The sequence below is a fragment of the Triticum dicoccoides genome, chromosome 4B (assembly GCF_002162155.2).
Source record: "Triticum dicoccoides isolate Atlit2015 ecotype Zavitan chromosome 4B, WEW_v2.0, whole genome shotgun sequence".
NCBI lineage: Eukaryota > Viridiplantae > Streptophyta > Magnoliopsida > Poales > Poaceae > Triticum > Triticum dicoccoides.
Window position 1 is genome coordinate 423,236,385 of NC_041387.1, and position 15,228 is coordinate 423,251,612.

The window sequence follows — 15,228 nt, forward strand, 5'->3', positions numbered from 1 at the left end:
GGACGTATATGCGATGGAGCCAGTCGCCCCGAAGTTCAATGCATGGTCCTCTTGCCCGATCACTTTCGATCGAAGGGACCACCCCACCAGTATTCGCCATGGCGGATTCGCCGCATTGGTTTTAGACCCAATCGTTGATGGATTTCACCTCACCAGAGTCCTGATGGACGGCGGCAGCAGCCTGAACCTACTTTATCAGGATACAGTGGGCATAGACCCCTCAAGGATTAAACCTACAAAGACGACCTTCAAAGGCGTCATACCAGGTGTAGAGGCCAATTGTACAGGCTCAGTCACACTGGAAGTGGTCTTCGGATCCCCGGATAACTTCCGAAGCGAGGAGTTAATCTTCGACATAGTCCCATTCCGCAGCGGCTATCATGCTCTACTCGGACGAACCGCGTTTGCAAAGTTCAACGCGGTGCCGCACTACGCATACCTCAAGCTCAAGATGCCAGGCCCTCGAGGAGTCATCACGGTCAACGGAAACACTAAACGCTCCCTCCGAACGGAGGAACACACAGCGACTCTCGCGGTAGAAGTATAGAGCAGCCTCTTAAGGCAATTTTCGAGTCCGGCCGTTAAGCGACCGGACACGGACAAACGCGTCCGTAGTAACCTACAGCAAGACCACCTGGCACGTTCCGAGCACGCGTAGCAATGCGGCCCCAACCCCAGCCCTTGCATAATTGCAAAACTAGTCCTTCACGTACATCATTACGCTCTGGCGATACCATGGGCATAGGGGGAGGGGCACGACCATGACAGGCCCAGAGTGCGGCTCAACCACACCAGGGGCTCCCAAGTGTGGTGCTCTTTTTCTTTTTTTTCTTTTTTCTTACCCACAGGACTCCATTCACTAGAGGCCCTGTCCGGCAGTAGACCTGCCGAACACACGGTGCAACAGCCAGGGGAAAAGAAAGGCTACGACGAGTACTCAGGTGGTCTCCATTACGAGCATTACATCCGTTTTCATACACCATTCCGCAGCCTACCCCTGGAGGGGGACATGTTTAATAGCCTTCTCATTGCTTACCGCACTATTTGTATCGTTCTGCATTCATCGCAGAATTCCTTGAATAAATAATGCATTGCTTTTCGCTTATAATTGCATTTCTTTCTTACATATATGTTCATTTATGACATCTTGCATCCGTACACTTTGGTACGGCCGAATACACCAAGGGCTTAAGTTCCCCGCATTATGGTGTGACAAGTCTGAACACTTTCACAAGTGCGGCACCCCGAACTTATAGCATTATATGCATCGGCTCCGAATCATGTCTTGGGTCAATAGTTGGGTTTGCCCGGCTCCCATGTTTTGGTACCTTACGTTCCATTTTATCGGCTAAGGTAGCACTGGGAGAACCACTGCGATTGCGCCCCGGTTGAGCTGGGCGAGCGCCTCAGTGGAGAAAGCTAAAACTGACCGTCATGATAAGGCGAGAGCTGGTCGCTGTTCGAGAGGTCTTTTCGAGTCCCTAAAGACTTAGGCCGCTTAGAGCGAGGAACCGGCTTTGTCCGGCCCAGGCGTGGATAGCGCCCCGAACTCGGTCTTCCGAACACTAGGGGCTTCGCCAAAATTTAAAATTATAGAATTCTATGGCTAAGTGAGAGTGTTCAAGCATTATAAGTCCGGTTGCCTCGTTCGTTGTGTTGAGCGCCTCCCTAGATGGACCCAACAATGGGAACAAGAGCGCTCAAGTTTATTCCGAACACCCCAGCACTCGTGGCATGGGGGCTGAAGCCAACGACTTGCCATCTCTCAGATTTGATAAACGGCCGCATAGAAGGTAATATTTTAAATTAAAAAGCGTTGCTTAGCGCATATGAACACAGTTTTCAGCGCACAGGATAACATAATGCGATTCTACTCAAATATTACATCTTTGGAGCACTCATCCGCAATCATGCGGGCACCCTTCAGGACACTCTTATAATACATTTCGGGCATGCGATACTCCTTGCCCGCCGGCGGCGCGTCCGTCAGAAGCTTCTCAGCGTCCATCCTGCCCCAGTGCACTTTCGCACGGGCAAGGGCCCGACGGGCACCTTCAATGCAGGCGGACTGCTTGACGACTTCCACCCAGGGACACGCATCCACCAGCCATCGCACCAGGCCGAAGTAGCTCCCAGGCATGGCCTCCTTGGGCCACAGCCGAACTATGAGGCCCTTCATGGCCTGTTCGGCTACCTTGTAGGGAGCTCAACCAGCTGCTTCAGCTGGTCGCTAAGGGGCACCGGATGTCCGGCCTCAGCATACTGAGACCAGAAGACCTTCTCCGTCGAGCTCCCCTCCTCGGCCCGATAGAAAGCGGCAGCATCGGAGACGCTGTGAGGCAGATCTGCGAACGCTCCGGGAGAGCTCCGAATTCGGGTAAGTAACAGGTAATTCACATTCACATGCTTGCTTTGCATGAAAAATGCCTTACCCGTCGCTATTTTCTTCATCGCCTCGATTTCCTGGAGGGCCTTGTGGGCTTCGGCCTTAGCGGCTTTGGCACTCTCAAGAGCTGATGCAAGCTCGGACTCTCGAGCCTTCGAGTCGCGCTCCAAACTCTCATGCTTTTCCACGAGAGCCTGGAGCTCTTGCTGCACCTCCGCCACCCGTGCCTCCTGCTTCTCGCGCTCGGCTCGTTCCGCGGCCGCATTGCGTTCGGCCACGGACACGGCCTCCTTTAGGGTCGCCACCTTGTTCGTGGCCCCTGAAGTACCCACGTTATCCTTGTTATTTCTCTTGCAACCAAAATCCTTTTCTGTAAGGTACAAATTTAATACGGTGTTACTCACCTTCCTTGTCCTCGAGTTGCTTCTTGGCACGGCCGAGCTCGCTCTCGGACCGCTCGAGGTTCTGCTTCAAAGCATCGACCTCCGCAGTCAGTGCGGTAGAGGTCAGCAGCGCAGCCTGCAATCCCATATTGACATATTTCTTAGACCTCCTGCGTATATCTTTTTAGATCCTCAGTCCGGCTTTTCTTTCTGAACACCGAACCGAGCATCAGGGGCTACTGTCTATGTGGTATTATATTACATATTTTAAATTTCTTACCTCAAAGCCTGTTAGAAGGCTGCTGCAGGCTTCGGTCAGCCTGCTCTTGGCGAGCTGAACCTTCTGAATCACCGCACTCATGATAGTGCGGTGTTCTTCCTCGATGGAAGCGCCGTTGAGTGCCTCCAACAAGTTATCCGGCGCCTCCGGTTGGACGGAGGCCGCCGGTGTCACAGTCTTGCCCTTCTTATGAAGGGGCCGCCTGCCGGACTCCGGAACCACTGCAGGTTCCGGCGCGGAGTCCGGTGCGAAGTCCGGGAGGTTGCCCTATGGCACCTCCGGAGCCTCCCCCTCCTAGCGGGTCCCCTCCTGGGACCCCACCTTGGCGTCATCAGCGTCAAGAGGGGTGGAGGCAGTCAGAAGGGAATCCATATCCGACATAGCCAAGGACCCGCTCGACGAAGCGGGAAGATCGTCCTTGGCCGCACTACGGGTTGTATGCGGCATTAGAAGGACACCACGTGGCAAAAAGAGAAATTATGAATCATCCAGGAATCCGGACACTTACGATCTTGCCAGGGGCTTGGCCCTTGAGGGCCACTCCTCGTCGCCGTCGTCGGCATTGGCGGAGCAGTCCGGGGGAAGGGTCCGTCCTTTCTTGGACCCTTCGGCCGCCCTCATTGGGGAGGCCTTCCTCTTCTTCTCTCCCCCCCCCCCACTGGGGAAGAGGCATCTTTCTCCTCCTCCTCGGGGGAGGAGTCCGCCTCGGAGTCATCGGACGATGAGTCCGATACCACCTGGCGCCGGGAACTCCTTCGGGTTCCCGTGGCTTTCTTCTTGGCCTTCTTCTTCGGCACCACGTAAAGTGCCGGGACCAGCAACCCCGTCAAACGGGTGTCCGCTGGGTCTTCTGGAAGGGGAGCCGGACAGTTAACCTGTCCGGACGTCTTCTGCCAGTCCTGTTAAAGGCGTTGGGAGTTTAGATCCCACATAGAGTCAAACTATGAATGAAATGAGTATCCCATAAAGGATAACATAGCTTACCTCGCCGGCCGGGCACTGCGTGCTGAATCCGCGATCTTCAGTTGCGGATGCGGGGGCTTCTCCGCCCTTGAACAGCACCCTCCAGGCAGCTTCGTACGTCGTGTCGAAGAGCCCGCTCAGGGTCCGGTGCTGTGCCGGATCAAACTCCCACAAATTGAAGGCCCGTTGCTGGCAGGGGAGAATCCGGCGGACGAGCATGACCTGGATCACGTTGACAAGTTTAAGCTTCTTGTTCACCAGGGTCTGGAGACAGGACTGGAGTCCGGTCAGCTCCTCCGAACTACCCCATAGCAAGCCCTTCTCTTTCCAGGAGGTGAGCTGCATGGGGATACCAGATCTGAACTCGGGGGCCGCCACCCATTTAGGGTCGCGCGGCTCGGTGATGTAGAACCACCCCGATTGCCACCCTTTGATGGATTCCACGAAGGCACCCTCAAGCCAAGTGACGTTGGGCATTTTGCACACCATGGCGCCTCCGCACTCCGCTTGGACGCCCTTCACCACCTTCGGCTTGACATTGAAGGTCTTTAGCCACAAGCCGAAGTGGGGCTGGATGCAGAGGAAGGCCTCGCACACGACGATAAACGTCGAGATGTTGAGGATGAAGTTTGGCGCCAGATCATGGAAGTCCAGGCCGTAGTAGTACATGAGCCCCTGGACAAAGGGGTGAAGTGGGAAGCCCAGTCCACGGAGGAAGTGGGGAAGAAATACGACCCTCTCATGGGGCCTGGGGGTGGGGATGAGTTGCCCCTCATCGGGCAGCCGGTGCGCGATGTCGCTGGACAGGTATCCGGCGCCGCGCAGCTTCTCGATGTGCCCCTCCGTAACGGAGGAGGCCATCCACTTGCCTCCCGCTCCGGACATGGCTGGAGAAGGTTGAGGTGAGATGTGCGGACTTGGGCGCTGGAGCTCGAGTGCGCGGAGATGGATAAGCAAAGGAGGAAGAAGGCGTAGGTAAAAAGGTGGATCCTTATCCCCTTATATATGGGCGGACGAAGACTATGCATCCCCACCGGCCTGGTAAAACTCGCTTATCTCCCGAGCGCCACAATCAATGGTGCGGTTGGGTTACCCACATCCGTATTGATGGGAATCCCGGAATAAGAGGAACACGATCTCTGCTTCGACAAGACGTGCCAAGGAAACCGCTTCGCTAAATGCGCTGAGGTGGTATAATAAAAACGATTCAAGTAAAGGCTTGGTAGTGGTGTGACGTCACACCACCAAATACGTCAGCAGATTGAACTTGTGTAAATATTATTCTCTCTACGGTGGTATGTGGAATTTATTTTACAGAGCCGGACACTATCCTGGTGTTCACAATCTTCTATGAATTATTCGGAGGAGGAACCCGCCTTGCAATGCCGAAGACAACATGCACGCCGGACTCGTCGTCATTGAAGCCTGGTTCAGGGGCTACTGAGGGAGTCCTGGACTAGGGGGTGTCCGGATAGCCGAACTATCATCATCGGCCGGACTCCAAGACTATGAAGATACAAGATTGAAGACCTCGTCCCGTGTCCGGATGGGACTTTCCTTGGCGTGGAAGGAAAGCTTGGCAATACGGATATGTAGATCTCCTACCATTGTAACCGACTCTGTGTAACCCTAGCCCTCTCCGGTGTCTATATAAACCGGAGGGTTTTAGTCCATAGGACGAACAACCATTACAACAATCATACCATAGGCTAGCTTCTAGGGTTTAGCCTCCTTGATCTCGTGGTAGATCCACTCTTGTACTACCCACATCATCAATATCAATCAAGCAGGAGTAGGGTTTTACCTCCATCGAGAGGGCCCGAACCTGGGTAAAAACATCGTGTCCCTTGTCTCCTGTTACCATCCGCCTAGACGCACAGTTCGGGACCCCCTACCCGAGATCCGCCGATTTTGACACCGACAAGATCCTTAACGCAATTGACCGACTTCGGCGTGCTTACCTTTGGGAGGGTACTGACAAAGTCTTGGGAGGGTCATGCAAGATCAATTGGGACCTCGTCTGCAAGCCTAAACAGTTCGGTGGCTTGGGTGTGCTTAATTTGAACAAATTCGCCAAGGCCCTCCGACTACGATGGCTTTGGTTCGAGTGGGTGGAAAAAAGCAAGCCTTGGGTTGGCATGGGGTCTCCTTGCAACGAGGACGACCGCAAATTTTTTGCGGCTGCTACAATGGTTACAGTGGGGAACGGGCGCACGGCCAGATTCTGGCACTCCCCTTGGCTGAATGGTCTCTGCCCCTGTGACTTAGCACCGAACATTTTTGCCATCTCCCGCGAGAAGAATTCCTCCGTCCAGCAAGCCCTCACCAACAACAGCTGGATCTCTCTCATTGACACCTCCAATGGCCTATCGTTTGCACACGTCCAGCAGTTTGCCGACCTCTGGGAGAAGATATCCATGACCTCTCTGAATGATGACATAGAAGATTCCATCACCTGGAAGTTCACCAAGGATGGGGTGTACTCTACTTCCTCTGCTTACAAGGCATAGTTTGAGGGACTCACATCGTCCGATCTCTTTCACTCTGTATGGGGGGTTGGCCCCACCCCTCGGTGCAAGTTCTTTGCTTGGCTAGTCCTTCAAAATAGGATTTGGACATCGGATCATCTCACACGTCGCGGCTGGCCAAACTGTGGCCTGTGCCCACTTTGTAAGCAATGCCAGGAGTCGGCGGCCCATTTCCTCTTTCAATGCCGCTTCACCATCCGCATTTGGAACCATATTCTTGCGTGGCTTGGCATGCATCACATTTCTACGACGATATGGCAGACGAGGACTTCGGTGTAAGACTGGTGGAACGGCAACCTTCAGATTCGCCTTGGCTCCCCTAAGGCTCTAGCCTCCTTGATGATGCTTATCTCATGGGAGATATGGACAGAGCGTAACGCTAGGGTCTTTCAAAATACGGCCGTCCCTTCCATGGTCCTAATCTGTAAGATCAAAGAGGAGGTGTCTCTTTGGGCAGTGGCGGGTGCGAAGCACATGAGTGTTGTAATGCAGCGAGAGTAGACATTTTATTTTGCCGCCTTGCGGCCCTTGTTCGATAACTCCTTTCTTAATCAATGAAATGGCAAATCTTTTGCCTTGTTTCAAAAAAAAATACCATTTATCAGTTTCCAAATTGTCCAAAATTTTGCAGACATGCTAGTAACTGCCATATCTCTATAATTTTTATTAAAGCTTTTAAGCCACACATTAATAAGTCCTGAACATTATCAGGTATATTATGCAAGTCAAAAGCATATTCCATTATTTTTCAAAGCATTTTAGCAACCGAGCAACAAAAAAAGATGGTCAATACTCTCATCTCTCCCACGGAAAGGGCAACTTTTATCTCCACATCCCCTCCTGAGCAGATTATCTTTGGTAAGGATGCTATTTCAGAGCACCAATCAGAGAAAAGCATTCACTATGGGAGGCATTTTAATTTTCCTCATTAATTTATGTTGATATTTTATCCCATTTTAAATCAGATATCTATAATACGATATGACAGTATATACTCCATTTTTTGTCAAAGTCCACCTAGTGACATCTTTTTGATCTGTTAACACCACGCCGTCACAAACAGATTTGATGTGGTTCCAGAGCTCCAGAGAATCACCGTAAAGTGTTCTTCTAAATTGAACACAATCAAGCCCTCTACCCAACAGATCACTGACCAATCCGTTTTTTCTCAAACACATATTATATAACCCGAGGAAATTTCCTTAAGAGGTTTATTCCTAACCCAACAGTGCTCCCAAAATCTCACATTTTGCCCATTTCCACCACAAACCTGCAAATGTTCTTGATGTTTAATCAGTTTGGACCAAAACTGAGAATCTCCTTGTTTACGATTTATCCTAGCAAGGCATTTGTTAAGTTGCTTTTGTTTTTCCTTTCTTACAAGAAAATAAGTGCTTAAGATGACGAAAATCCATCTCTGCACCCGAGCTCATCTGCACCTGCGCTGACGAAAAAAATCAAAATAAATACTAGAAATATTCAAAAAGTTCCAATTTTTTTGTGCAGTAGACAATTTGATGCGTGAGGTCTACTCCAATTTCCAAATCATTTGGACATATAATCGGGGGTCTGTAAAAAAGTTTACTGTTTATGTACTGTTTTGGCCTGATTTATCTTTTTTGCTGAGAGCTGCTCAGATGTTCAAATGATTTAAAATTTGAAGCAGGCCTTTTGCATCAAATTTTCTACCGCACAATTTTTTTTGGAAATTTTTGAATATTTTTTTATTTTTCTACGATTTTTTTTCTAACCGGGTGCAAATGAGTCTAGGCACCGAAAGGCCGCACATCTTCTATATCATTATTATCACTATCCTCCGCATCCCCAATCAAATCTGTAATAGTATGTTCCCTAGTTTCAATCACAGATCTCACCTGCTTAATAGGGGTTGAGTTTTTATTAAATTTATTTTTAACCCACATGTCAACCCTGACCTGCTCAACTCTTTTAATAAGGTTGATATATTATAATCAACCATATTGGTCGTCCTAAGTCCACACCCACATCATGTGCAATAGTACCAATTTTATCATTAGCAGAAGTAAGCACAGTGGGGATGTGTTTCTCACCATAGGCATCATTGCCAGTAGTCCTTTCTTTTGCGAAGTATTCAATCTTCTGATCTTCTCTGTCCCTCAACCTGCCATTTTCTTTTGATGCAAAGAGAAGGCAGTGATACGCCGCCATAACCTGAGTGTCCTCTACAAGGTTCTCGTCCCAGAACACATCCTTGTTTAACAGTGCACCCCAGAATACTTACGAGATGTGGTCGATCTGATCAAGATTAGTCGGGGTGGGGGAGGTTGTCACCATGCCCATCAGACCATGATCATGAGTGCAAGTACCGACTGCTAGCAAACAGACGTGCGTACGCACCAAACAACAGTAACAAAATGCATTGAACAAAAACAAAATCATGCAGCGTTCCAAAATGGCGCAGGGCTGCACACAGTAGTGCATTTATTACTGTTCAGACAGACTGGGGATGCAAATGTGGAACCTAAAGGGTACCCTCCGATCCTTTTTGGTTCAATCAAATGAACTAACTTTTCAGAATTCAAGTTAGTTCATTTAGTTGAACTATAAGTAGGGTCGAAGGATACCCTGGAGGTTCCAAATCTGCATCCCTCAGAAAGACGAAGATGAATGAGAAAGCAAAGATAACAAGGCTAGCTGCCATATTATGGCTTCGAATTAGATGTTTTCTTGCTCGGATTCATGAAGTTGATGCACTCCACGTCCTGTCCCACACTCCCACAAGGCGTCCCTTTGTGCCGCACGTCCACTACGCCTCCTTTTTCCGGGTCGAATCGGCACCGGTAGAAGCTGCACAAACCACAGCCGCAAAATGTCAGGCGAAAAGTGTCACAAATAAGCTCGACTGGAACAGTGCACTTCAGTTCAGAGCAAATAAACTCAAATGAGCAACGGCAAATTCAAGTACAGTCGTATATATTTGACCAACCGTCCATTAATGCCGAGGATGAGAAGGGTGTTTGGCTGACTGCCGAACGCGACCAAGTACTTGGTGCCTTCAGGGACGCGGATCTGAGTCGACGACCATTCTGAACTGAAATAGCCCGGCAAGAATCCTGCAGGATTTGGATGTCAAATCAAGATGAACTTTGTGCTTGGAGACCTGAACTCACACGTGTGAGTTATGAGTCTATGAGTATATTACCTCCAGCGAACGACAACAACGACCTCTTGTTGGCTGTAGCTACTGCTGGAGACGACGGCGCCGGGGCTGCTTGGAGACCGCCGGGACTGTTGCTGTCCTCCGGTGTCAGGCTTGGCAAATCGATATTGACGCTGAACACGTGCACGGTTGCCTTGTCGCTGCTGACCGCCAACCATTTTGAATCCAGAGAGAAGGCGATGCAGTGGATGTCTGCTCGGTCTCTGCCTCTCCTCAGCTAACAGGGACACGGACATGAAAATAACAGTTATTTACCCATTTAGCCCGTACCCTAAACAAGAAGCAATGTGTGTACTGAACACATCTTGTTTTTGCATTTTCTCGAAACATATGCGTGAAGAACTCAATGTGCACAAATGCTAGAACTTAAATTCACAACAGGAAGTCTTCTTCTTTTAAACATGGACAAATCTGCTTGGAACAACTAACAATGAATTCTACGGATTAAAGTCAACCCGAGCTGGTGTTTCACAATCTCTCTCGCCTGTCTCCACTGGTAATTTCTTGCTAATCTATTCAAGAATATGTGTTTGTTTCGTGGTTTTTCTCTGTTACAACTGATTGAGAAAACATTCTCATTCTCCCATCTACTCCCTCCGTTCGGAATTACTCGTCCAAGAAATAAATGTATCTAGATGTATTTTAGTTGTAGATACATCCATTTTTATGACAAGTAATTCCGAACGGAGGGAGTAGCTTTTTAATTGTCTCTTGTGCTCATCTAGCCATCTACGTATTAGTTATGGCACAGTGTGTGCCTAGTTTATTGCATCTATGAGGTCTTCAACCGGAAGAGACCTGCAAAAGTATCATGCTGTTTTCCCTTGCTCTTTTGTATCCTCATTTGGCCGTTCCCTCATTTGTTTTGTATTACCAATGATGGGTTACTCTGGGAGTGAAAGAAACTTTTAGCATTGATAACATGTATACATTGCTTAACCTAACCTGCTAAATATTCCCAGGGTCTCTGTTCATTGTGCTTATCCCACATAATTAGCATAGAGTAAGGGATAGGTTTGATATAGCTGGATAAGTTAGCAGTTGACCACTTGGTATGCTACTTGCGTGACCTCACATCATTTTTATTTTTTTGATGAAAATGCAAAAGCAATCCCATATATGCTTAGTCTATGTGCCAGATCAAGGTGAGAGTAAGTGCAACATTATAAGCCTGCTAGCAAGCAAGGCCTGGCCTGACCTGGTCGAAACAATGTTTGTCTTAGCTGATCCAGGTTGGCCGGCCTTACCAGGTGCCCAACTCCAGACAGGTCTGGCAAAGACTGCCGGGTGCCAGGTTGCTGTTACTGTACTGCACTAAACTGTAGATAGTTGCAGAGAACGATTAACAAACCTACAGTTGGTTGCAGAAAATTGTTATCAAATCTAGTTGGTTGCAGAGAATAATTATCAAATCTAGTAAAATATTGCTGTCACAACTATCAGAAGAATCTTGCCGTAAGTTTATATGTCAAAAACTAGCATAATGTAAGTGCTTTTATGAAGCCACCACAATTTAAATGCACCCTCCAAAATAGGCAATGCTTTTAATTGTTAGCCTAACAAATGCTCTACCTTAGCGAAGTAGGTAACAAACATAATTGGGTCATTCTCACCCTTGTTGCATGATGTTCTGCAGTCGAATTTACATTGTTCCTGTGAGCTACTTCTCTTTGCAATAATGTCTTGGAGAGTTGATTTCGTTTTTGGTGGGATTGCCATAGCAATGGCTAAAAATTTGTACTTGGCTGAAATTTGTATTTTTTCAGGCATCATCCTTGAAGAGGCTGGTAGGGGGACTACAAGGGCGGAAGCCTTCAAAGTCCAATGGCATAGCGAAACTCTTCGGAAATAAATTATATACTCCTTTTCCAAAGGTAAGTTTACACCATTTTAGTCTCCAAAAGTAGTATTATGTTATTCCTAGTGTTGATTGCGCTCTCCTGCTGATCTGAAAACGTACTAACTACAAGCCCTCCTAGTTTGGACGATGCTGTTATCTTTACAGCTGTGTGATATCTCCTTTTATGTTCAGGATGATGAGCAACTGAGAGTTTTCAATAACCAGCGGAGGACAAAAAAATAATCGTTTCAAGGCATAACCTTGTAGAGTTGCACAAGGTACTGGAAGAGCTATTTGAGCTATAATCAGTAGATTTAGTCAATTGCTTTTCATTTCCATTACTTGACCAGTTGACCTACATGTCATCTTGCGTTTGTGCCATGTGTTATACCCTCCTTATAATCATTCTATTTTCTTCTATCCTTGGAAAGATAGGACAGCTTTGTGTATGCACGATTTCTTCTTCTTATTTATTTGTTCTTATTTCAATTTTCCTTTCAACAAAATTTGACAAAACATAATCTGATATCGTAAAAAAAAAGACATAATTTGATAGGCATCGTTGACTACCGGCGATCTTAGATCTACGCGCCGCCACTTACCTCTTGGAGCAACGCACCGTCGGTGGCGCTGAAGATGCGCACGAGGGTGCCCCTGACGCTAGCTGTGGCCACGAGCCGGCCGTCGCAAGATATGGCAATGGACGCAAGGCGGGAAGAGTGTGCACGTATGGCCACCACGGGCGCCGCGACCTCCCCCTCGTCCAACCACCGCTCGACGTGCACCTCACAATCCCTGGCGCCGGGGCACACGAACGCGAAGGACGCGCCTGACGACACGGCGCAGAGGCCAAGGGGATTGCCCCCGGTCACCACCGAGTGCAGCAACCAAAGCTCTTTGTCCTCGGTGTCCTTGGTCCTGCAGCCGAGCACCTCCAGCCGGTCAACGAGCACGACGACGGTCTTCGCGCCGTGGACACGCACTGCCCGCACGTCATCTTCGCCTCCGGTGTATGTCTTCTCCCCCTCGAAGTACCGCCAGTGGTAGTTCATGTATCCCGGCTTCCAACGCCGGATGAAGAACTTGGTGCTGTTGACGCGGCTCACGGTGGCGCATGCTGATTCCTTGAGGCTAAGCATATCGCCGGCCGCTGCGGCGATGGTCTTTCTGGCATCTTTTTCTTGGTAGAGGCCACGCAGGCTGAAGGTGTCGCATGAAAGCCAATGCACGCTGGAGGTGCCGGCGACGACGAAGCAGGACGCGTCGCTGCTGAAGGAGAGGTGGACAATAGGGGACGGCAGCGGAGGAGCAGGCCTCCTCCTCTCGGCAGGTGGGTCTGTCGACGCCATGGGAACAAGGATATGCGATTGTCTTCTCCAGATTCGATTAGAAGCAGCGGGTATCTCCTGAAATTTGGTACCAAAGGGAGAACTAGAGATAGATTTTGTTTTCGGAGAACTTGAGAAAGATTTTTTTTCCCATTAAATGAGGAGTCCTTATAACACCCCGCCCCGCCTCCGCAGCCCCTCAATTCACGCTAATCAAATCTAACCAACTCGCAGAAAAAGGAAATTGAACCTCGCACCGCCCCAGACGAAGCTCAGCAGCACCGTCGCCTCCCTGCATGGCGACCTCGATCCCTGCATCGTATAGTCGCCGCCCTGCACCGCATCAACGCCTCCCTGCCGGGCTCCCTCGCCGCCCTGCACCACACCGTCGAGTGGGCGGCCGCTCCTTCTTCACCTACAATAAAATATTCACAGATCGGCCAGGCTACAACAAGACAATTATGCAGTAATCTGCCTGAGTTTTGAAGCAGCAGGCAGCCCCATCAGATCGGCCAGGTATGCTTTCCACGGCCAATGGAAACCCACCTAACGAGATAAAACCTCACCTTTTTTCTAGTATCTTTCGCCATGAGCTGGGTGCGTGCACACCAGTGACCAGTCATGGTTATCAGTCTCAGTCTCAGTCTCAGTGCACACCAGTCCTTCTGCCTGTGTTTCAGTTTGTGTATGCAATTGCACCTGCATAGCAAAAATGGCTTCAAAAAAAGATTCAATAAGGTTGCACATCACCATATAATATAAAAGATTGTCCATTTTTCATGCCAATCCACATTAATCCAGCAATTATAGACAATGGGGTTCTGTAAATATAAGTTGCATTAGCATGATTTTTCACAGGCTTGGCAGTACAAAATCGTTACTGCATACAAATACTATTTCCATTTAGTACAGAATAGCATGCTGCACCAGCAGCAGAAATAGTACATCACACCTCCATATATTTAATTACATCATTCCAATTGAGAAGACACGCATACTGGGGGAAAATATGAGATGCTGAAGGTATTGAACTGAGAGTTCGGTGTCCTTGATGTCAACAATTTGTGCCAAAGAATCTCAAACTGTACTGCTCTATTTAATTACATCATTCCAATTGAGAAGACACGCATGCTGGGGGAAAATATGAGATGCTGAAGGTATTGAACTGAGAGTTCGGTGTCCTTGGTGTCAACAATTTGTGCCAAAGAATCTCAAACTGTACTGCTCTATTCCATTGATAACTACTCCCCCTGTCCCATAATATAAGACGTTTTTGCAAGCTAACATAGCTTGCAAAAACAACTTATATTGTGAGATGGAGGGAGTACTCCCTCCGTAAATTAATATAAGGCGTTTAGATCACTAATATAAGGCTTTGTTGACCACCCCACATTGTGAAGTTAGCTTCAGCAACAAGTCGCTTAGATTACCTATATCGATGCTTTAAAAGCAAATCCAGCATAACTAGACGCCTATGGCCCTTTCACCTAGCTGAGGTGAATTTCTACTTAAGAGTGGCAAAGCCATTGTCAGTTGGTTTACATTGGACATATGCACTAAACTAATAAGAGAGAAAAAAATACATTTCTATGCCTAATGTTTGTGAGATGAGTAAGTTCACAACATCAAAACTACTGATGCTAGCACTGTGAAGTGGCATAGATAGTTCCAGCATGTCCTAGACGACTAAGACAAAAATCATTGGAAATAGCCTGTTATAAAGAGCAAGATATCACCAATGTGAAGCACCCAGCATGCATTCCAACATATACATTTGGCCTGTAAGTACTTAGTACCCCAACACAAGATTTCCTTGTGATCGCCTTGGAACTGCAACGAGCCAACATTAACCATCAGAAACCTATCAACATTAATCACCAATGCTGGATGCAACAAGAAATTCCGACAGGCTTGCATAGATACAACTCGAGCTTCTGTATTTCAAGATTTAGTTTCAGCAGTCCATAAAGAATACAAATATATGGACAACCGAGTTATTCCTGTTCCATGTTCTATTCAGGAACATCTGAAGAGCAAATGTGTGTGCACTTGATTATTCATCTACTCATAAGTATTTAACAGATAGTCAGGTTGGTCACCACGAGGCAGAATACATTTCAATACCTGCTACAATTGATCTACTCCCAGATAGTAACATTTTACTTGGTTGACATCCACTCAAATCAATATCCAGATTTTATTCTGAAGGAGGCCGCACTATCTCTTTGATTGTAGTTAGAACTAAGAGGTACACATATTTAGAGTTCATGTTGCACAATCAGACCACCCTATCTCTTTTATTGTGACAAATCATATCCTGG

General features: G+C 48.1%; 1 protein-coding gene across 1 annotated transcript; it reads right to left on the minus strand.

The window, feature by feature from the left end:
• Positions 1–8,909: 8,909 nt before the first annotated feature.
• Positions 8,910–13,150, minus strand: LOC119290654 (autophagy-related protein 18a-like). Its single transcript, XM_037569281.1, has 4 exons — positions 12,182–13,150; positions 9,722–9,956; positions 9,506–9,632; positions 8,910–9,366 (listed from the first exon to the last, which is right to left on the minus strand). Exons 1-4 carry the CDS (start codon positions 12,926–12,928, stop codon positions 9,222–9,224), a joined length of 1,254 nt encoding a protein of 417 aa, XP_037425178.1. The 5' UTR covers positions 12,929–13,150; the 3' UTR covers positions 8,910–9,221.
• Between the last annotated feature and the right edge of the window lie 2,078 nt (positions 13,151–15,228).

Excerpts from the sequence above, each read along its gene's own strand:
- LOC119290654 (XM_037569281.1), bottom strand. The coding sequence starts at position 12,928 with ATGGCGTCGACAGACCCACCTGCCGAGAGGAGGAGGCCTGCTCCTCCG. Across the intron at positions 9,957-12,181 it reads ACGGTGCGTTGCTCCAAGAG|CTGAGGAGAGGCAGAGACCG; the intron begins GTAAGTGGCGGC and ends TGTCCCTGTTAG. Across the intron at positions 9,367-9,505 it reads ATCCTCGGCATTAATGGACG|CTTCTACCGGTGCCGATTCG; the intron begins GTTGGTCAAATA and ends TGGTTTGTGCAG.